The following is a 24,077-nucleotide window of genomic DNA, read 5'->3' on the forward strand; positions in this document are numbered from 1 at the left end:
CTTATGCATGACAACCTGCGTGTTTTTTTTTTCCCCATTTTTCTTCCTTGAATTAAATATTTATCGTATCATTTATCAAATAAACGATAACCGTAAACAGCAGAAGCTCTGGCCTCGCTCCCATGAGCAGGCTGGTCACATACCAACACTTGAGTGGCTGGAGGGGACGCTTAGGATACCTGCTCCCAGCCTGCCTCATTCTAAAGGCATTTCTCCTTGACAAGTGTAACTGGGGAGGACCAGCCAGCTCGTGCAGGCTGGCGGCAGACCTGGCCAGCGGGTTACCAGGAGCCACGTAAACCACTGGGTCGTACCCTACCTACACCCCCTGACTCTGCGTCATACCGCGGCGGAAATGCTGCTTCATGTTCTAACTCGCGTCTGCGTCACACAGGAGAAAAGCTTCAAAAAAAAAAAAAGATTGGCTCGGTATTTTTTTCCCAATAAGACTGATTTCCATCTGCAGTTACATACATGTATCTTTGTATTTGAAGATAAGTTTATTAACCGTGGATTTATGATATAATAATGATAATAGTAATAATGATAATAATGATATTAGTAATAATGATAATAATAATAATAATAATGATAATAATGATAATAATAATAGTAATGATAATAATGATAATGATAATAATGATAATAATGTGTGTGTGTGTGTGTGTGTGCGCGCGTGCGAGTGTGTGTGTGTGTGTGTGTGTGTAAGATAATTGGTTGATACCGCATTGATATCACTATCCTTGTACAGCCTCAATATGTATGTATTCCTTGACTAGACATTGTTCAAAGAATTTTATAGTTTATCCCCAAGAACATCCATCAGTCCTTCTTCGTCAGATGCAGACATATCTTCGTATGTACGTGTGTGCTCACGCCACAGGTCCGCCATACCCTGAGCCCGAGCGATGTTGCCCACAAGGTACACAGGTCACGGCGCGAGTCGAAAGCTCTCGCGCATTCCTGCTTCAGGAGTGTCGCGTCGGCCTTCTGCGATAAGGACGATGGGAGGAGGAGGGAGGCCTCCCGATATCATCTCCCGTGGGGGGGTCTTCGTCAGTAGTCCTTTACATTGTTCCTCGCGCTGTTACAGCTCGCCGTAACGCGATACCCGAAGAGCTGGAGACCCCTCGCTGTCGTCTTCGCCTGGGTTCTGATGCTTGGACGGCGTCGTCTGCTGGAGGAAGGTGTTGAGGTTGGCTGTCGTGGGTGAAGAAATAATGGCGTGGATGGTGCTAATGGAGTAAACCAGTGGTGTGGATGGTGACAGTGAGAGAGATCGTAAAGGGTAGGGGGGTCTTGGATGAAGCAAATAGCAATTAAGTGGTCATGAATGGTGTATTAGCGCGGGTGGAGTGACCCTTTAGCAGGGATGAGGGTTTGGTTCTGGATGAGGTTATGGCACGGACAGTGGACATGAGTACTGGGTAGAGCTGAGGTGGTGGTAAAGGTTGGTTAGGGAATAGTGAAGATGGTCGGGTGCTTCGTGAAGGTTTGGTGTAGGTGGTGGCGTGGCTGTAGTAGTCTTACTGAGAGGGTGCTGCCGCTGGAGGAGGTAATGATTATGAGGGCAGTGCTTCTCGGTGAATAGGTAATGATCGAGTGTTGGCCCTGGGTGAACGCTCTTCGAAGTTGCTCGTGCCGCTGTGTGAGGCAAATCGTACGATCGTGGCGATAATGAATGAAGCAGTAGTGGTGAGGGTGGAGTAGCTGGCCGTGTTGGGGGGATGTTGGTGCCGCGTGACGTAGTGGTTGGAGACGGTGGCTGTGGTGATGGCAGCAGGCTGTAGGCGATCGTCACGTGTAGGATGTAGTGACTATCCTGATCTCATTACCGTTTGAATCAGTACAGTGCATCGCGTGCATGTACAAATGAGACTGTATGCACAGCCATGCGAATATAAGAATAGGCACCAAAACGTTGCTTTAATACAGGTTCCACTGCATCATGAAGTCTTAATTTTCTAAGCTCCTTTGATATAGTCTGATTACCATCCAAAACAGAAATATGAAATATATTTCCATATCTACCCTCACTTTCACTAAAAAAAAAAAAAAAAGAAAACGAACCTAAGAATGGTCCAAAGACTTTGCTGGGGCAAAGGACATGATCGGATAAGAGCGTGATCGGGTAACAGAAGGGCCGGATAAACCGTAAAATTGACAGGTCTTGATTGAGGATCGGGCGAACTTTGTGGGCCCTCCATCAGATAAGAGAGGAGTGCTGTCAGGCCTCCATTGTTTCCAGGTCTGAGGTGTAATGGTCTGTGGAGGAAGTTTACAGCACCAAATGGATCACCCTCCACAAATATGTCTTTTGTTTGTGTCCTGTTGAGGGTGGACGAGGAGGAGGAGGGGAAAAAAAAATAAATCCTTCGAGTCCAGAAGGGATTATGTTTTAGGGATTAATCAGGATGCTGATTGTAGTGTTTTATCGTTCGGTCGGATTGTTCATTTTTAATGACATCTGGGGGGAAAAAAGAAGATAGTCGTTAGTACAAGAATATTAATTGCAGTTCTTAAGGATCATTTGTTACGTGATATCTCTCTCTCTCTCTCTCTCTCTCTCTCTCTCTCTCTCTCTCTCTCTCTCTCTCTCTCTCTCTCTCTCTCTATCTCTCTCTTCTCTCTCTCTCTCTCTCTCTGATCCGCACAGAGTGGAAGAACCCTAATTAGCATTTACATCAGGAGTGCTGAATCATACTCGAACCACTTGCTTGTTATGAACTACGCAGCTGATTAAGTGTAATTATCATGTGAATAAATCTTGCAAAATTAGTTCAGATGACCCGAATTAACCCTATAGCATTTACAGCAAGCAAGGTATACACAATGGCAAAATATACAGAGAAGTTTCCAGTTGGAATTGCTTTCAATAAAGGCAAGCTTAACAAAGTAACAGGATCACTTAACAAAGGATCTTCATAGGAATTGTGGCGAAAATTCATACCGGAAATATGATCTGTGATATTTCACCTCTAGAGAGATTATTTAAACGAAGATACATACCCACAGATGATTCGACTTGAAGTATTTTGTGTCAGTTACAAAATGAAACAGAAATGGATTTCATCTCTGTTATAGCCACAGGAACAAATCCCAGACCAAGTCGACAGTAATTACGGGAAGAACTCCCTCTGGGGGTTAAGTCAACTGTACACACCTTTGGGGAAAAAAGAAGGTACTTTGACGGCTTATCTTTCCCTCTGATCTTATAGCCAAATGAAGAGACTTTCGACTGAACCAGAGGACCTCTTCAGTGCTGGTGAGCCGAGTTTATGATCATTCAGATATAAAGTACAAAAGAATTGTTTACTCAGCAATAGACTATAGCTCAATATCATAACTAAAGACTAAGGCCATCAACTGAACACACGAGATCAGAGAGAACTTTAAGAGGAGGTGCTGGAAAGTGAGGTGGTACTGAAAGGTAAGGGGGTGCTAGAAGGTAAGGTGATGCTGGAAGGTAAAGTGGTGCTGGAAGGTAAGGTGATGCTGGAAGGGAAGATGGTGCTGGAAGTTAGGGTGGTGTTGGAAGGTAAGGAGGTGCTGGAAGGTAAGGAGGTGCTAGAAGGTAAGGTGATGCTGGAAGGGAAGGTGGTGCTGGAAGGTAAGGTGATGCTGGAAGGGAAGGTGGTGCTGGAAGGGAAGATGGTGCTGGTAGGTAAGGAGGTGCTGGAAGGTAAGGAGGTGCTGGAAGGTAAGGTGGTGCTGGGAGGTAAGGAGGTGCTGGAAGGTAAGGTGGTGTGGGCCAGCTAAGCAATGTGTAACAATGGGTGAGGGGCAGGACCTGGAGCCCTCCCTCCAGAAGACGCCTGCACCTTTATGGCTGCTCTACCTCTTTGATTCCTGCCGACTCTTGGGTCGCCTCATCTGCATAATAGCTAAACCTACGAGCTTCAGGATAAACTATAGGAGGGGCGGGGAGGGAGTGCTCAGAGCAGAGCCGATATTGTTGTGGGATAGATGGTGGGTCATGATGACGTCGGCCGACACAATGAACGGAGGCAAATGTTTTCTCTTGTAATTCAATTAGAAGACTTGCGAGACTGGAAGGTGAGGTATAGCCCGCGTAGCGTGAGAGGAGCAGTTTGCTGCGCCAGTGAAGAGCTGGCATGTTAGATAAGGCCCAAGTCGAGGCCGGGGTCTGTGTGGTGATAATGTTTCTTCCTTGACTCTTGACCGGCAGAGATTTTCCAATCCATTCGTCTAATGGGAAGTGATTGTGTAACGAAGATGAAAACACATGGGTGAGGACTTGCACAAGAAGAGGCAGATGATTCAGTGTCAGACCTTTTGATATCTTGCAGTTACTCAGATGGCGACGAGTGGGGAGTGCTCCTCCTCCGTTGTGTGTAAGATGCAAGTACCAGCCACAGGACGGGGTGGAGGAGGTGGGTGTGGACCTAGAGGCGTAGCAGTGAGGAGGGGGAAACAAAGACATGATTTCAATGTACCTGGCGAGGCCTGAATATTGATATGTTATTGGGAAGAGGCGGTAGACGTCCAGGCAAAGTCCTCGGCAGATGAATGCGGCCAGGAGGAGGGAGAGGCAAAGGCTGCAGGAAGTGGAGGGCCTTGCGGACGAAGGTACCGTGCCAGCAAATGACATGGTATAGTCGGTGGGCCATCATGGCCGGGGGTGACGGAGTTAGGAGAGGTGCTATGGAGGAAAGGGAGGTATCCTCGTTAAGTAACGCTGCCTTCACCTCCTCACTCATCTATCACACTTTCTTAACCGCTCCCTTCACCTTCCCCTCCTCATTACCCTCCACCCCTAATCTTTTCTCTGCTAACCCACTCCTTCCCCATCCTTCCCCATCCTCTCTCCTGCTCTCTCATTCACTTCCTCTCCTTTACTTCAGTGTTCTCTACTCCCATATCCCGTCACAACATATTCCCCTCAAGAACAAAGTCGTTAGTAAACTTTAAAACTTTGTGCAAAAGACTCTAACCCTAGATTTCGAAGGTCATCAGCTAATGATGCGGTGGCACCAAAGGTTAAAACAGTCAAAGGAAGAAATGAGCGTAGTGGACTATGGAAAACGTGGCCCAGACTCTGAGATGCCGTCCAGCTGTGAGGCCTCGCTGCCCAGCACAAGTCTCCGGGTTGGGAAGGCGCCCCCGATCACAAGAAGTCTACGGGGTGAACACGCTGTCGTCCAGGCGCTGTTTACAGATTGAAATCGAGTGGCCTTATATGACAAAGATTTCTCCTTAGCCTACACCTATTTAGGCTACATAAATCTTCCCTTCCAATCCCCCCTTTTTTTTTTTCTTTCTTTTGACACTGAACAGTTTAGCAAACTTTTACTCTGATGTTAATCTTACAATGTAAATCATCACGAATTGATTCTAGTTTTTTTTCTCTCTTTTTACTGTTTGTGGTGTCATGATATCGAGCCTTCTTTGCAACACCGTCTCCCGATATTTCCATATGCTGATGATCAGTTCCGAAAGAAACTTTGACGCGTATCCGTAAGGGATGAGAGAGTGCCCCCATGCACCCGTTATACGCCATGAGGAACCCCATGTCAGCGATTTCCCTAGTAAGGTTAGAACCTGAGTGATGTATTCATAGCCACCATGACAGTGACGGTCATAACCACCAGCTACCTCATCTCCTTCACTTCATCTTCATCATCTCTCTCCTTCATCAAACCACCTCTTCCTCCTCCCCCATTCTTTTCCTCCCCTCTTCCCACCTACGTTTTTCCTTCATTCTCCTGTCTCCATCGACACAGGTTTAGGAATGTAGGGTCCTGTTTCTGTCCCTCAGAGCGGATATCCTCGACACAAACTCATCATATCTCCTGTTGTCTGCCCTTCCCATGTACTCCCACGTACCACCTCCTCTATCACACACACACACACACACACACACACACACACAAACACACACACACACACACACACACACACACACACACACACACACACACACACACACACAATACCACCCAGGCAAAGCAGCAGAACACAGTGACGCTTCCTGTGCTCCCGGCCAACACACACACACATACACTCACACACACACACACACACACACACACACACACACACACACACACACACTCATACCTCATAACATGAATTCATTCATCGCGTCATCCTTTACCCCAGTGTGGCTCACACGGGTAAACACGGCTCATCCCGTGTGGGTTGACATTACGTGCGAATTATAAAATCTTCCCGTGTGATTTTTCTGTTGATATATGAAATCATAAGAAGGATTGATGACTGCTGTTTGAGGCTCACCAGCCTCATCACCAGGTCATGCAGTCATCACCAGGTCCTGCAGTCATCACCAGGTCATGCAGTCATCACCAGGTCATGCAGTCATCACCAGGTCATGCAGTCATCACCAGGTCATGCAGTCATCACCAGGTCGTGCAGTCATCACCAGGTCATGCAGTCATCACCAGGTCATGCAGTCATCACCAGGTCATGCAGTCATCACCAGGTCGTGCAGTCATCACCAGGTCATGCAGTCATCACCAGGTCATGCAGTCATCACCAGGTCATGCAGTCATCACCAGGTCGTGCAGTCATCACAAGTGTACCTTGTTGGTAGTCGTTTATTGGGTGTACTACAGTATGTTCATCAGATGAGCTCATTTGGGCGAAAACGGGTTTACGAATAAGGGGAAAAAAAAACGACTGTCGCAGCTTCTGCACATACGACCCTCTTCCCCATAGTGTATATATATATATATGTATATATATATATATATATATATATATATATATATATATATATATATATATATATATATATATTTATCAATTTTTTTCCATCATTTTTTCCGTCATGCTGGGCAACAGATGACTGTGCCTGCCTTCCCGCCCGCCCGCTCGCCTCACCTTGACATGCTGAGTTTCTGTTGATTTCTATCGTCTGTCGGGGAGCAGGAGGAGGAGGAGGAGGAGCAGGAGGAGGAGGAGAGAGGAGGGAGGCCATCTCCCTTCGGCAGCAGCTAATGAGGGTGCGTGCACGATTGCTTTGAGGAGGGTGTGTGTGTGTGATGATGATGATCAAAACTCCCTGGCTATGATGGCACGGGGATGGAGTGATCATGTGACGCACAACACACGGGGTTACGGCACAGGGTGACGTCACACGGCACACAGGGTGATGTCACACGGCATATGAGGTCACAGCGCCGGATGACGTCACGCAACGCACGGCATTAGAGCACGGGATGACGTCATGTAACACGGCTACGTCACGCCACGCCAGGCCGAAGCGCGAGGTCACACCACGCGGCGAATGACAGTGACGTCACGGAATGCTCAAGGGAGGGAGGTTGGGAGGGGGATCGGGGAGGTGATGAATGACATCGCTTCAGTACCGTCAAGATCATTGGCTGGGGTAGACGGCACATGCGCAGACCGAAAGAAAAGAAGCACCAATCAATTCGGATGCCATAGTCCGTGAGCGGCCTGACGTGAGGGACGGTCTCGCTGATCGCACGACAGTAGGAGCGAACGAGAGGTCGGTCGCTCGGGGTATAATAGCAAGAAAAAAGAACGGAGTGGTAAAATGGCTGAGCGCGTGAGAGCTGTGTGTGTGTGTGTGTGTGTGTGTGGTGTGTGATTATGAAATGAGGAGGCGTGCGGCGTGGCGTGTGTGTGTGTGTGTGTGTGTGTGTGTGTGTGTTCGGTGGCGGGGGGGAGGAGGGTGAGTCGTGTGTACAGCAGGATGCGTCGTTTTTATTATTGCTGACCTACATCACTGAGGGAGAGACCCGAGGGTCGTGTGTGATCTCTGCTTGTGATGAGTGACTGTGTGTGTTACGGGGAGTGACTTTTACTACGTTCGTGTTGCCCCCTTCTCTTAACCTTGTGTGTATATATATATATATATATATATATATATATATATATATATATATATATATATATATATATATATATATATGTTGTAAGAGGTCACAGTGGTGCGCGTGGTCTAGTATATGCATAAAACCACAAGAAAATGAAACGCGATAAGTTCCCAAGTGCACTTTCGTGTAATGGTCACATCGTCAGGGGAGATGCAAGAATGAGACAGAAGGCGTAGTATAGTCAGTTGATATACAAGGAAGGGACGTAGCTAAGACGCCATTGGTAATCATACATACCTTAGCCTGAGCCAGGTACCTAAGTATCAGTTATCGCTTAGAGGGAGGATGAACACCTGGGTTGGCAGTGGGCCGACATCCACACTTAGGATTTGAACGCAGGTGGGCCAGTGCGTCAACCATGGTCAGCTACGGTAGCTCGTGTGTGTGTGTATGTGTGTGTGCGTGTGTGTGTGTGTGTGTGTGTGTGTGTGTGTGTGTGTGTGTAACTTGCTTTGCGTTATCCAGAAATGAAGATTATCCTTCTTTACATCATAGGAATAGTGTTCCTGGCACCCTTCTCAAAGCCCAGAAATCCACAAGTCAAAATATTGTTGTAAACCATGTTTGAATCAGATCAGAAAATGATTCTCTTTTTTTTTTTCTTCCTCGCAGCGAGGGAATATCTCAACCAGCAGCGATAACATCATCTCTCCAATACACACACCCATTCGTCTAGTGACCCCTTGTGTGTCTGTGTCTTTAGACGTCCCAAGACCAAACTCATCATTGTCCCACACAGACGTAATCCCTTTACTCTTTCTTATTTACTATCTCTCTTTTCATTTTGCACACAATTTCCTCTCGACATAACTGACTCTGGTCCCGTCCAATTACATAATTTCAACACAAAAGGACACACAAGACCGTCCAGTCTTCTCTCTCTCTCTCTCTCTCTCTCTCTCTCTCTCTCTCTCTCTCTCTCTCTCTCTCTCTCTTTGTATCGGGGGAGTTCGATGCTCTAAAGTTGTGTGGGTCTTCTTTTTTTTTTATTGGGGGGGATGTTTTTATGTTGGAGGAGCAGGTAGGCTGGAGGCGGTTTATGTGAGGGAGGTGTAACTGAGGTGGAGGAGGAGGAGGAGGAGGAGGAGAGTTAGGCAAAGTGAGAGCAAATAAGAATGAATGAAGAAGTAAGTGAGAGGGATGATGCTAAAAAGGAATCGGACATTACTACGAGTTTCCATTTATCGATTTATCACCCGAAGTGGATGAGGGAAGGGTTTTTGATTATATACGTTATCAACTCTCCATCATCATTTAGATGTGATATAGGAACACTGAACTTAAGATATGATAAAAGGGCAGAAGAGGGAGGTCAGAACGATGGTTCCTGGCTACAGCTGAGTGAAGATGTGGTGGAGAAGGAGTGACGTCTTCCAAATAGCGTAGGGCAGGGAATAGGTTTCTTCGAGATGAAGATAAAGCATTAAGTGAGAAAAGAAAGAAAGTAAGAAGAGAAGAAATAAAATGGATCAGTCAACAGAACATAATGGACAAAGACAACTATGATTATTAATGTAAGGAAGGGTGCGCAGGAGGAGGAGGAGGATAAGAATATAGATGCGAGGAAGATAGATGGAGAGTCACGTAGGGAAGACAGATGGAGACAGAGAGGAGAGAGTGAGTGGGAGGGAGGAGCTGGGGTGACCCAGGTCAGATGGTAGCGATAGAGTGACTTGGACGTATGGCGGAGCTGACGCCTCTGTAATTTAGCACTGCAAATGCCTCCAACACTGCAACACCCAAGTTGTGAGGTTAGGGGAAATCTGAGCCCCTCTGATCGCTCAAGATTTTCCTTTATCATAATTGGTTTATGAGGAGTGGGTGTGATGCCACTAATGTTTCTTAGTCTGGGATTCCTGCAATCCCACTTAAGTCTTCGAGTTTAAGGACTTTTCGGATGCTTTCAAGGGTATCCAGGCTTATGAGACCCGCAGAACGCCAAGGGTATGGTCCTACTATTTCTGGTGGCTGCGACGCCCTTGAGGTCCTATGTCTCTGAAAGGATTTCCATCCTTGGTGTCCTCTCTCGCAAGAGAACCTGACTACCTATTTGAGATCCCGCTTCTTGGGATTTCCTCGGCGTCCTTGGAAGTACGTGATGGGCCTCTGTGTCCTGTGGTCAGTCGATCTCTACTTCCCTCAGGAGAAGCCGCGGTTTATCAAGTGTCGCATTGCTATTCTCATGTCGTCCGGACCAGATGATATCTTAAGGCCGCCAGCTGGAGATGGATCATCCAGACACTGTTACCTCTCGCGCCTGGAGGGTCACCTCACACTAGCTGGCGCCCCATGCTGAGGCGATGGTTCTTAAGGTGGTCGAGTGGAAATCCTAAGCCTCGCAGAGGAGGGAAACTTGTCCCCCAACCCCCATTCACCATACACGCCACCAGCTGATTACCATCAATGTGCTTTCAAGAGATGGTTGAAAACGTACATACCGCTTGCTGCATACCATATGAAAGCGAGTCCTGCGAGACCAGATCTCTTAATTCTTCATACGTTTAAGGAAAATTCGTTCAAGGTATCACTGTAAACAGATGATGACTGTGAACTCGATACAAAGCGGTTCATGAACATTTTTTTTTTTCATAAGACTGTAAATCATTATCATAAAAACCTAACACAGCGGTTCTGTCGGCGCTGCAGTCTCTGAACGTACAACTTGTGTGCCACAGCAGCAAATTGGATTACAAAGAACCTCACAAATACTGACACCATCAGCTTCACGCCACAAGAATGCCGTCGCCATAGGTCAAACATTGGATTCTTTTGAGTCTCTCTCTCTCTCCTCTCCTCTCCTCTCCTCTCTCCTCTCCTCTCTCCTCTCTCTCTCTCTCTCTCTCTCTCTCTCTCTCTCTCTCTCTCTCTCTCTCTCTCTCTCTCTCTCTCTCACACCTAGAGTTTGTGAGCAGTGTTGCCATGGGCATGAAAGCTTGACGACAGCAAGACACCGGTAGATGCAAGCAGGTTGTCCGTCGCCACACACACACACACACGAACGGGTGGGTGACTGTAATGCCTAACGCTGTACCCCCTTGAGCCCAGCCGAGCTCTCCTGATGTACGCGCTCAAAAGGTGCCTTTACGGTCTAGATTCCCGAGTAATTGCGAGCGCCGAACGCTCGAAAGGTACGGCGTGGGTTGTTTCTCGGCCTTGAATTCGGTATGTGCGACGTGTTTCGGCAAGATAATGGTACTCACAGACAATGGGTATGGGGGCACTGATGAAGGAAGATTTGTTTTCCTATTACAAAAAGGTGTAGATTCACTCTTATAGGTGTTTTTTTTTTCAATGGGGCTACTGCATTTATATATATATATATATATATATATATATATATATATATATATATATATATATATATATATATATATATATACACACACACAATGTGGTGATGTTCGTGTGGAAGTGTGAGCTTCCCACATCGTTGGGATTTTGAGGAAATTCCAGGTCATGTTGTGGGTGAGTGGCCACACTGCCATTAGCAACTGTGTCCACACACACACACACACACACACACACACACACACACACACACACACACACACACACACACACACACTTTCTCTCTCTCTCTCTCTCTCTCTCTCTCTCTCTCTCTCTCTCTCTCTCTCTCTCTTCTCTTCTCTCTCTCTCTCATCCCCAATTCTTATGGTCTAAGGATATGGTTGGCTGGGCATCACCCATTGGGACTCCCTTCCCATCACTACCCATCACTCACCTCGCGCTGTAAGTACGCAAATGGACGAGGCGAGAAGGTCCAGGTCACGTGTCTCCCAAGTTCGGGACGGATGAAGGGTCTGTCGTCCGGTCTTGGCATTTACGAGCGGCAACCGATCGGTGATTGGTCCGTGTATCTGTATCAACATCATCTGAGGACCAATCGGATGGGACGAGAGGTATCTAGGTCACTCGCTGTCTAGTACGACCTAATCACCTCCCCGAGCTCAGTCAGGGAGGGAGGGCCGCGCGCTTTGGCGGTGGCTTCGTCGGCTCCGGTAAAAGGGAATGGCAACCGACGGGTAATTGGTCCGTGTGTGTGTGTGTATATACAAACCGGAGGTGTTGAGAACCCCGGCCGCTGTGGATGACCCGTCCTCCGCGCAGGCACGGTAGCCAGGGCCGTTCGCCCGGGCAGCCAGCGTCGCCACGACGCTCTCCGGTCGTGTTAGGAAGGGTCATCCTCCTAAAGGGGGTCTCTTTATAGTCTATAGGTTTCGATTATGTGGGATGAAGAACGGATCTTATTTGAACGTCAGAGTCTTACGATATCTTATTCCCACTTTTCATTTTCTTCACTTCATTTATTGAATCAAACCGATTATTGACAAGCCAAGTCTCGATTAATTGATTCATAATACAGATGTCTTGTCTCCCGTAATTCAACCCCACATAGAGCTAATCTGATTCCTTAATTCCCTCAGAGACACTGGCGGTTGATTAAGAATCCAGACCATCGCAGAATCCACGTCTGTAAAGTCCACTTAAACCTCGTCCCTGCCCGCGCGGCTCAGATGACGGGCCTTCCCAGTGCTTCGTTTATTAACACTTTCGGAAAAGGTCGTCTACGGTTAGAACGTAACCCACCGCGATCCCATTCCCACTGGGGGCCTTCCACAGGGGACCCCCGTATCACCTTACAGTGTTGTGACACACACGCACACCAACGCACAACACACACACAGGGCAGGTTCGCCTACTATGGGCCTTCTTTATTATCACATTTCATTCATGTGTTGTATCCTTATTCGTTACTCATCTGTCAGTATTGTTATATTCTTAAATCCGGCATTTCTTATTAAAGTTGTTCCTGTACAGCTGTCCTGGTGTATTTTGCATTGTCTCCGTTTTATGGCCATACGTTTTGATGGAGTCTAAACTTTCCTGTGGTGGTTGTGTATATATACCGTCATAGCTCTACTCTCTGCTCCTCTTAAACACGTTTCTTGTCTCCTGTTTTTCTTCTCTCGCAAACTCCCTACATGTGGTCGCCTGCTTTCCATTTCGTGCTTTTGCAGAAGAGCAGTTTATGTCTGTGTACGGTGCCTTGTCCCGGAATTTATTGTATACATTAGAGACAGACTTTGTCCTCGTGATTTGTAATAATCTCAGCCAATCCCCGGTGTTGGTCATTAAATAATGGGTGTCTGGCTTAGTCTAGTGTGTGTGTGTGTGTGTGTGTGTGTGTGTGTGTGTGTGTGTAAGTTGATTTTATAGTGAGCCCTGATGGTGTGACTGACAACACTCTTATCTCATCTGTAAAAAAGATCTTCCTCTGTTATAAAGGTGTTGAGGTTCGATCCTCTTTACAGCCACGCGCCATTATCATCGCGCGATAGACAGTAACAATAAAATGGGGAGAGAGTTACCGCCAGATATCCTCCAAATTGAGGACCTTTTGTGGTCCAGCGGCCCATCACCTCCACAACTTTTGGGGAATCCTTTATGGGTCTTTCTTTTCATTGTCCCGTTGGCAGGGGGTGGTGGTGAGGGTATGGTGCGTCGTGATTGTGTTTCCAACACTCAAATCAACCTTCTGAGTCCGTCCACACGCGTCTTCTCTCTCTTTTCTCTTCTCTTCACTTCACTTCTCTTCTCTTCTCTTCTCTTCTCTTCTCTTCTCTTCTCTTCTCTTCTCTTCTCTTCTCTTCTCTCTCTTCTCTCCTCCTCTCTTCTCTCCTCTTCTCTATCTGTCTATCAGCCTTTTTTCTCCTCCTTGCCCTGGTACCAGCACCCAGGTTAAATGGACGGGGGAGTAATGGAGGCTAATGAAAGAGACGGCCCGGTTATGAATTGGGTCTGGGCACCGGAATTAATCAAATAATCGGCCGTACCCCGTCATTTAGGAGTGGCTACTCACGAATGGGGGCGGGGGAGACATGGGGGATGGGGTTGATAAGGATCCTTAGGGAGGGAGTTGAAGCAGATGAGGAATAGGTAGGGGTGACTGTCATGTGTCAATGAGTGGTGTGGGGAGGTAGGATGGAGTTCTTGCCAGGCTGTAGGTTGTGGTAAGGCCTTACCAACTCCCCATGACTCTCTCATGATCCTCCAACACACGTCTTACTCCCCACACCCACAGTACTCTCCCAGCGCCCAGTGGAATCCAACCCACCGCGCTGTTTTAGCACCCACCCACACCACCTTTTCGTACGCTTTAGATATCCTACCCACGCACCTCGTCCCCTTCTCCACGCCTATGCCTCCCTCTCCTCATCCACTCACTACCCTGTCCAGCTCATACCACTGGGTGTTTCCACCCCTACACCTTCCTTCCAGTACTTTCACCACACTCCCGAGCCATGTCCACCCTTCCCATACCTACACCACTCTCCCAACTCTCTAACGACGCTTCCCACGCTCACCCAAGCCTTCCCACGCCCTCCTTTCGTAAGCAGTGGGAGTAGTGGGTAGGGAGGGAGCCTTCTGCTCTACCATCCTGTCTCCATCTATACAGATTAGGTGTGTAAGATGCTATTACTGTCTACCAGGAGATAACCTCGTCCTAGACCCCCCCATTCCTCAGGTCTTGTGATATCTGGGTCTTCCATCTACTTCCAGAGCACCTCCTCCTACGACCTCGCCGCCGACCCTACAACCACACCACCCTGCTCCCACACCACACACTCCCCCGGGTATCTATATCGTCGGTCTTCCCGCCTACAGATTCCTCCCTGCGCCGTCGTCTACCTTGGCACCCATGCCTTTCAAAGACCGTCCCACACCAGCTACGCACCCCTGTTACACAACTTCATCCTCCGCCATCGTAGGCTGGCCAGACACTCGCAACCATAGTACTTCGATCTTAACCATCACTCGCTTCTCAGACCACACCCGTCCTGTACACTCACACGCGCCATATCGCGTTGCACACCGCTCGCAGGTACACACTCGCCCTTCCCACACACACACACATCCTACCATGTTGGACTTAGCTTGCTCCTTTGACGCTCACCTTATAGCATTTTCCCTTCTTATACTTAAGCCCGCCTATACCTTCAGTGTTAGTGATAATGATTAGTCTAATAGTTTTACGAATCATTTTTGGGTGTTAGTGTTTCTTTAATCATCGCTCTCCCTCACCGTACTGGAACGTACATCACTCAGATATTTGGCTATGACATGAGTGTCCAATGCACTACAGGGACAAAAATTCTCTGCCTCCCTCTACAGAACTCACAACATTCACACTCACAGCCAAAAGTCGTGGCCTCGTCTTGATGCTCTGTCACCCCGTAAATCCAAGAGCATATTAGTCCCCTGCTAGGTCTTGAACGATTGCTGTCGCTTGCGATATTCACACCGTCTTTTGAGTACGTCTCTTTAATGCTGCCGTCAAGTTGACCACGAATATCCGGTCATTGCCATTTCAACACCGATTAACTTGCATAATTTCAGCTCCTGTGTCCTTGAGAAGCTTCGAGCGACTGTCTCATTAACTGCTGCCCAAAAGTTGTTGCTCTCACGTACATTAAGACGTCCTCATGAGGCGAGGTTTGGCTTGAACTCTTAAGGTACATGTTTTTACTATACATCAGTTCATGTCACCGATATATCGTCCCGGAACCCTGAATTTGCGGGCAATGATAGCCGGGAGGATTTCTTTCGCTCCCTCGTTTCCACTGCAGATCCGCGAGAGACTTTGTCTAGTGTCGATGCTTCTGAGACCCTCCCCCAGCGTAGACAGAACCATTCCAAGGGTTTCCTCATGTTGTTATATACGTACGCTGTCCTGATACGATGACAACCGATAGAGAATGTTATAACGATGACGTGAGGGGCCCCTCTCCTCTACATCCCTGATGGACGAGAATGATTTACTCCCATTTTGCGGTACTCATGGTAAGCACATTTGCGACGGTGCACGCACAGCATGAACGTATCTATCGGTGCACCAAGTCTCGATGGCCGGGTAACCTGTCGCACTTCTATTTACGTATCATTACGTGTATATTTCGCCGATCCGAGGAGCTCTCCTTCAGGAACGACTCTCCTGAAGGGAGGCCTGTTCCTCTTATCAAGGTTTTACGGGTAGATGATCAGTCGCACATCGCTCAGTCTAATGTGTAACTAACTCGCTCCGGGTAATTGATATTGATAATACTGATGTGCGTCATGACTCTCCGTAGAGTCCAGCGGTAATTATGTTGGGCAAATGAGTGAGGGAGTGGGGAGAGGCCTTGGGGGACCACCTCGATGTCTAAGAGGTGGATGAGGAGGAGGAGGAGGAGGGAGAGGAGGAGGAGGAGCAGAGGTGTAACAAGAAGGATGAATACGAGAGTAAGATAAGGCGAATTACAGAGCATTGGAGGTAGCACAGGAAGAAGAGTAGGGACGCGTCACTGAAAATTAAGAGAAGGAAATCATCTGCTAAAAGGTATGGAGAAACAAGAGAGAGAGATGTAAAGAATAAGGAAATCTATTGAAAAAGTAGAAGGAGACGCTTGGAAGGCCACGTACCACTTTATCACACCCAGTGGGACGGTGGGGAGGGCATCAGGGAACAGTGGAGTGTAAAACGGCGCACTTTGTTACACTTTGTTACACATAGCTCGGTGGGAGGTGCCCCGTCTGACCCTGAGGTGTGAACACTTGGGATTGAGTTGAGATGGGGGTCACGGAGAAGACGTTCGGCACTATCTTTATGTGATGAGGTTGGAGGATCACGCGAACCACCTGCCGTCTCTGAGGCCGCTAGAGAATGCGGGACATTTGCTTTCTCTGGTATTTGCTATATTGACGTTTTGGGACGTTGTAAGCCATCGGGCGATGAATATATTGAGCCAGGAGGCGATGCGAACCACCTGCCTTGTGCGCCAGTTCCTGCTTTCGATAGACGTAAGTCAACACTACTGCCGGAGATGCCCTAAATATCAGCGGAAATGGTACAAAACCAAAAGGCATTGAAAGGAGGAACGCATTGCGAAGAACTATTAAAAAAAGAAAAGCTGAAGCTGCTTTGAAAATAGAACAGCATACGGAGTCCATCCCCAAGGTCTTCTCTCCAGTCTTCAGTTCATGGCATTTACGTTTTTGTTGACCAGGAAATCATCATCATCATCATCATCATTGACCGTCTGTCTTCCCCCACCATCAAGCATCGCAACAGTGAAGGCTGTGTGACGTGCTCTTCTGGCCCCATCACACAAGAGCCCCGGACTCCTCCGGTCTCATGGAGAGGGTGAACTTGAGCGGGCGCTCCTCCTGTGGGAGATTCATCACCTCCCGGGCGACGAGAACTACTTTAGGGCGCAGGGACGACTCGACCACTTGTCTCTTGTGTATACGTAGGTCTCAGGATGGTGGTTGGCATATGTAGTGAGCGGGGGTCGTGGATCGCGCGCTTACCTACCCACTCACAAGATCACCTTGATGCGGCTAATGAAGCGAGACCCTACGGTCGGGCTTGGGACTCTTATTGACCCAACTAAGTGGCATATCTTGTGTGGATGTTAAGAGCAACTTACCAACGCCTTTGTCTTTTCATTGCAGGATGACGCAACAAGCTACGCGGGACCGGCGCCAACCATCACCAAAGTAAGTACATTCAAAGCCTCTCTTTTTTTTTGGGATATTCTTTTTTTCTTTGGTGAAGAAAAGGAAATGACGACTCTCCTGTTATCATTAATCGCTCGCGGGTTTGTGGAAGAAGGAAAAAAAACGAGGAAAGGAAACGTCGCTTGTCGATTTCAGTCGGTCCTCGACGTGAATAAGGAAAAAGAGAAAAGAATGTCTGGGATGGTGTGTGCTCGTGGAAAATAAATACAATAGTAACATGTGAGGATTTTTCAACTCTCCCCTCCCCCCCTTGCTCACGAGGCGACCCCCTGAGTGAGGCAGAAGATTGATTCTTCCCCGCTGTGAGGCTGCCCTGCCAGGTCAGGCCGGGGCTAACATGGCGTGGATACGCTCCTGCCGCCACGGGTCACGGGATTTTTGCTTGAGGGAGAGGGAGGGATGGAGAGGGAGAGAGGGAGGAGATATTTTTCGAACCTTCTACACGAAGATCAGTTTATTTAGTCGACACTCAGACTTCTAGTCCAGCTGATGACCAGGTATATATATATATATATATATATATATATATATATATATATATATATATATATATATATATATATATATATGTATGGACCTTTTAGAATTACTCACTGTTGGTGCCCCAATATATCTAAAAGAAAAAGAAAGCACTTACGTGCATGATGATTGTACAAGCGTGTGTGGTAAGTCTACTGAGGGGAAGGGGCGGTGCTGTACTAAATGAGCTCCTAGTAGAAATGCGATATTTTACACATAGACGGCACGGCTGTTCAGGGATGATTGTACACGAAAGTGTTGATATCATTTCTACGATAATCCCCACCAGTTCTGAGAGAGAGAGAGAGAGAGAGAGAGAGAGAGAGAGAGAGAGAGAGAGAGAGAGAGAGTGGGAGGGAGGGAGAATTAAACGTTTTGACGTGGACGGTGAAAAGATTCCATTACATCATCAGATAAAACGTTTATGACAGGAGAATTGGGGAAGGATCTGACCAGTTTTTCTTCGCTGAATTGCGGGAGAAAAACCAGCCCGACGACGCTGTTTGAGGCAGTGAGGCAGTTATGCTTTTTTCTGGTACTTACAGTGTCCCAGTTGAACATGCCATTACCTTGTTAGAGCCATATTATCACCTGATGTTTAGTGGAGATAGTATTATCCTCGAGAAAGGATGATCGGTAGGACTTTTATTAATTTTTTCATTAATTAACATTAATCGTCATTTCCCCCGTTAGGAAGGTAGCGCCAAGAGCAGACGAAGAAAGGCCGCTTCCTCTCACATCCATTCTCTAGCTATCATATGTACCTGCACCGGAAAAAAAAAACAGCTCCCTATCCACGACCAGGCCCTCACAGACCTATCCATGATTTACCCCGGATGCTTCACTTGCCCTGGTTCAGTCCATTGACAGCACATCGACCCCAGTATACCACATCGTTCCAATTCACTCTTTCCCGGTGCACGGCTCTCAACCCCACCTGCATGTTCAGGCCCTGATCGCTCAAATTCTTTTTCGCTCCATCCCTCCATGTCCAATCTGGTCTTCCTGTTCTTCCTGTTCCCTCCACTCCTGACACATATAATGCTGTTTGTCAGTTTTTCCCTCACTCATTCTCTCCGCATGTCCAGACCATTTTAAGCACCACGTCTTCAGCTCTCTCAACCACACTCTTGAAGTGTATAATTTCTTCTCATCCTTGTTGCAGGATATATGGTACCTTTGAATCCTCACCTTCCTCCTCGTGATCTCTAAAGAAAAAGATAAAAACGTACAGTATCTGCCAGGGAAGATACTTCATGATAACCATAAGTCTCTCAAAAAAAGAAATTCCTACGTATCCACCTCATGAACCCAGACGTTTTCTGTACGCGTGCTGGCAGAGGAGAAATGGAATTCGGATACCGTCGCCAAGGCGGTTTTCAAACACCGAAGCTGGACGACTTCAGTAAATGGGCACTCGTGCGCATGTGTGTGTGTGTGTGTGTGTGTGTGTGTGTGTGTGTGGAGGGGGAGGATGAATTCCTTGGGGAGGGGACTTTCGGGCGGGAGACGGGGGTTGCTAGCAGCATCATGTGCGTGGTGAGGGCCGTGGCCGAGCCGGTGTCCGTGTACTTAAGTCATTAAGATGATGGACCAAGCTGGGATCCCCACCCGTCTGGGCCTCACGCTAGCTGGTCCTACAGCCCAGGCCAGCCAGCTCACTCCGGCGCAAGACAATGCCATAACCCCCCCTGAGCACAGCCAGTAAACATAAGTCTCTTTTTTTCTCTCTCTCGTCTACGGTACAAACAAAAGCTTTGAGCGAGGGGTTGGGGGATGGGTTATCAAAGATAATTACCTCCATATTTAGATGCTACTCTGCATCTTGTCTTATTTCACGTACATATACGAATCTTATTCCCTTTTTTCCTTTACTTTTCGTTAAAGAAAGAAAAAAAAAAGACGCTGGCGTTGCCATAAAAGATAAGAAAACAAAAAACGGGGGAAAAAAAAAACGAGCAGTTTTTCGACTGAACACAAAATGTTTTCCTGTAAACATAAGCGAATCATCCATCAGTATAAACGTCGTCCACGATATTGCAGATTCTCCTCTCAAGACGTTTTTTTTCCCCTCTGTCTCTCCCCCGACATGAAATACTTAAGGTAGTCGTAGTGGGAATAAAAAGTAAGTCCTTTCATAAGTATTTTGAATAGATCATTACTCGTGTGTGTGTGTGTGTGTGTGTGTGTGTGTGTGTGTGTGTGTGTGTGTGTAGTAAATCCCTCGCATTTAATGTATGACGAGAAACAGATATTAAAAAGAAATTTCTCTTTCCATTTTTTTTTTGTTTTCAAATGAGATTTAAACGTTGCGAGACTTTAGAATTGGTCAATAAAACACCAGCTCTGGGTTTCGAAGTAAGGCCACTCAAGTTTATGGCTGTGGGCTCTGATAGAAGAAACCAGTCCCTGTATCATTACATACCTCGTTTTTTTTTATTATTGTTATTATTCTAGTGTTATTTTCCACAGTTTTTTCTTCACGTAGGTTTGGTTTACTCTCTCTCTCTCTCTCTCTCTCTCTCTCTCTCTCTCTCTCTCTCTCTCTCTCTCTCTCTCTCTCTGATCTCCGAGTATAAGCTGTTCTGATTTGAGATCTCGAATTCATTTTCGCCTATTCAGAAGTGCTGGCGGTCATCGAGGCTAGTATTTTCGCTGAAAATTACGCACTCTCCTGCACGTTTGCAAATTGTAGAAGAAACCTTTTTTCTTTTCCACCGGTGTCGCTGGACCGTGTGTGTGTGTGTGTCATGACCATGAATTAAGATACTGAATTGAAAGGAAATTTGTAAAGGAAAATGCTCAAATTATCGGAATCATAAAAAAGCGGTGAGGTTCTTTACGAGAGAGAGAGAGAGAGAGAGAGAGAGAGAGAGAGAGAGGAGAGAGAGAGAGAGAGGAGTGAAACACAGGGAGGGATCAGGAGGGAGACAGACGGGCCGTCTAAATACCCAAGCGCACGTTCCTGCTGGCTAAGACCTGGCGAACCTTTCCAGCACCAGGAAGCATACCTTGATCATGCACAGATTGCGTGACCTCTCACGGGGGCTTTTAAATTTATGCTCCTTACCCTAATTCGAGATAAAGCATCCAGTAGCTAAAGCGGAGGCCGATCTTTTCACCCTTTTGGTTCATACTTGTTCGCAGTTCCCCCTGGTTAGCGAGGTCGACGTCAGGGACAGGCGGAGGAAAAGAGCCCCATTCGCTGGCATCCTTGACTACTGATGTGATGGAGTACACGACGGCTGGGGAGACAAATGCGTCACGGCTGAGAACCACTCACAAGAATGGGAGAACACAGCGAGATTCATCAGGAAGAGAAGGTGCCATTGTGCACAAAGGTGCCATTGTGCACTGACCCTGAGAACAATGAATTCACCATACGAGGCGAAAATATGAGTAAACTTAAAGAAGAGGCAAAATGAAGATGGGATTGTTGTACTAATCTACGCTACGAGAATGAGTCTCCATGCAAGGAAACTTGGAGATAATCATCGTGATTTAAGACTTTACGGTTCGTTCGCAGTCTAAAAGCAGCACTTCGACTACAGTCTGACGGCTGCACTTCGACGACAGTCTAAGGCTTCACTTCGACGGCAGTCCAGTGGTAGCACTTCGATCTCGAGCCATTGGTTATACGTCGATTACGGTGTAAAGACCACACTTTGATCATGGTCTTCAGAACGGCGCTCTAGCATCACGATCGAAGGGATTTTCTACTCTTTCCTTAAAACGTTACCATGGAGTTGCTGGTATTTCCTCTGTGGTTGGGTCTGAAGGGATGATATCAACGTGAGTGGTGACGCCTGTGATGAGTGATGACGGGGCTGGTGATGAGTTGGTGGAGGAGAGCTGGAAGGACGGGGCGGTTGCTGGGTGATGAGGGGACTGGTGACGAGTGATGGCGCGACATGACGACTGTAGAGAGAGGATTGATGACAGATGACTAGACTGGTGATGGCCGACTGTAGGTGGTGGTAACAGGACCAGTAGTGCATGTAGAGAGGGCTGATGGTGACTAGTGACGGGTCCTTGGGATGAAAAGACTGAGGGTGAGTGGTGAGGGAGGGGGAACTGGCTGGTGAGGTGCGGTGGTGATGGTGGTGTGTGGGACGCGGGCCGGGTGTCTTGCGGGTACATGACGTGTGTCGATGCGACATCGTCGCTCACGCCTCCTACAGGATCACTTGACTCAACGCATGTTAACAGAAAAATGTTTTACAGGAGCGAGATTATCTCTGTGCACGAACGCTTGTAAGAAAAGTTGTAATGAAGGAATTATTGGAAGTTAAACCTCATAACTGATAATATCAGAGAATTATCAGATAAACAATTGAATAGAAGTATTTAAGATTTTGTCAAGTACGAATGTGTAACAAGATCAACAATATTGATACATAATACTTAGAGGAAGGTGCTGGCGTAATTGTAAAGTAGATATGGCATTCCATGTTGCACAGCCAACAGCCATCAACATCAAAATTGCAAACAGTTCCTGATGCCACTGGCGCATACTTAAGAATAGACTATGCAATCACTTCCAAGTTAACAAGAATAACTATGTAAAGTCACCAGGATATGTAACATTGTGTTACCACCATGACAGATCATGAACAAAACTGTAACAAACAGGTCATTAGCGAATGCCACTACAGACGCCTTCCGTCAACGATCAAGATCTCCATGATCCTCTGGAAACGAAGATCCAAACCATTCTTCCCCGAATCGTCCACACGAGCGAGAACCTTGTCCTCACCCGTCCTGTCGCCTCACCTCCGCTCGGTACGAAATTTAGACGTCTTGAGCTCGAGTTCTTCTTGCCTCCTCCTCCTCCACCTCCTCCTCCTCCCCCACTCCACCCCCCCCCCCAAACCGACAACCAGCCAGTCTGTCCTCATGAGTCCACCACACCGACCACAAGTGATCTAAATTCGCAGCAACCCGAGACGTGAGGAAGAGGTTGAGTAAGAGCCCCGGTCTGTGTTAGGCTCCGGGGGGACTCCACCGCGGCGGACCACCACCACCGCCACCACACCTGCCTGCCCGCCCGTCGGTTTGGTCTTCCCTCCCTCCTCCGTCTCCTTCTCCCTCTCCCCCACCACTCCCTCGCTGGATGAATGGCGGGATCGTATGTCACTCAGGTGAGCGCGTACCAACCTGCCTTTCTCTGGCAAGTTCTTATGATCGTGGGGAATTTAGCAACTCCCGTCGGAAGATATCGCGTGTAACTGGACGACCAGAGATGCCGATTTGGGCGATACCTCACTGCACTGTGGTTGTAAGGCACAAGCTGGTCTTAGATACGGTCAGCTGTATAGTATGACCGTCATAGCTTGGAAAGCTCGAACGGCAGACTTGCGAAATCGATCTCCCGAAGTCCGGTTGCCCTTCGCTGAGGAGAGATGCTGAGAATAAGCAAAATTTGTGCCCAGGAGGAGCACGCGGAGCTTGAGGGGGTTGGCGCGACCCACGCATGACTAAGGTAACCACTGGGTCTTGCGCGGCGGGAGAGTGATACTCGCCGGTAAACTTACACCGACTGATGGTTTACCAGGCCGACGTGCTGCACTGCCTCGGAACTTTTATGGCCACGGGGAGAACTGCTCGTCCATCAACTTCAGAAGCTGGGCAAATGATACCTCCTTCCTGTCTTCATTCATTCGGTTTTCTTATTGGGGGTGAAATTCTACTTGTGCTTCTCCCGTGCTTCTTGTCTTTTATGTCACTTGCTGTGGTCATTCTAGTTTCAGTTTTCGTAATCATTTAGTTCGTGAGACGTCAGTACCGCCGACATGTCCTTAATGACGGAATTTCTTATCAAGCGTTATCTCATTACCCGCTTCTCTTCTGCCTCACCCAAGGCTGGGTGCATCCTCGTTTGTCACAGACTCAAGTGTTTGACGCTTTCAGTGTGCTTTCCCGCGAGTTTGCTGGCTGTCACTACTGCCCGTCGAAATCAAGCATAGCCTTGTATTCGTTCCTCGCGTCCCTCCTTTCGCTGACCGCTTGCATTTTACCTTCTTACTGCCTTCCATCCACAACTCTGCCGTAGAATGCCCTCAGCCCAACAATAGTCGACTTGTAACCCAGTTATAAGACGATCCCTGTCCT

At 47.6% G+C, this 24,077-nt stretch overlaps 1 protein-coding gene across 3 annotated transcripts in view; it reads left to right on the forward strand.

Annotated features, from left to right (window-relative positions):
• The window catches only part of LOC139747260 (uncharacterized), a 292,326-nt gene that overhangs the window by 202,300 nt on the left and 65,949 nt on the right, over positions 1-24,077 (forward strand). For 2 of the 3 annotated variants that reach the window (XM_071659352.1, XM_071659353.1), the window contains exon 2: positions 17,382-17,426. The exons of the other annotated variant lie outside the window; for it this stretch is intronic. In XM_071659352.1, coding sequence (XP_071515453.1) covers positions 17,382-17,426 — 45 coding nt within the window. The remainder of the gene's footprint in view (positions 1-17,381; positions 17,427-24,077) is intronic. 3 annotated transcript variants of the gene reach the window in all.

This window comes from Panulirus ornatus, chromosome 68 (genome assembly GCF_036320965.1).
Source record: "Panulirus ornatus isolate Po-2019 chromosome 68, ASM3632096v1, whole genome shotgun sequence".
Classification (NCBI taxonomy): domain Eukaryota; kingdom Metazoa; phylum Arthropoda; class Malacostraca; order Decapoda; family Palinuridae; genus Panulirus; species Panulirus ornatus.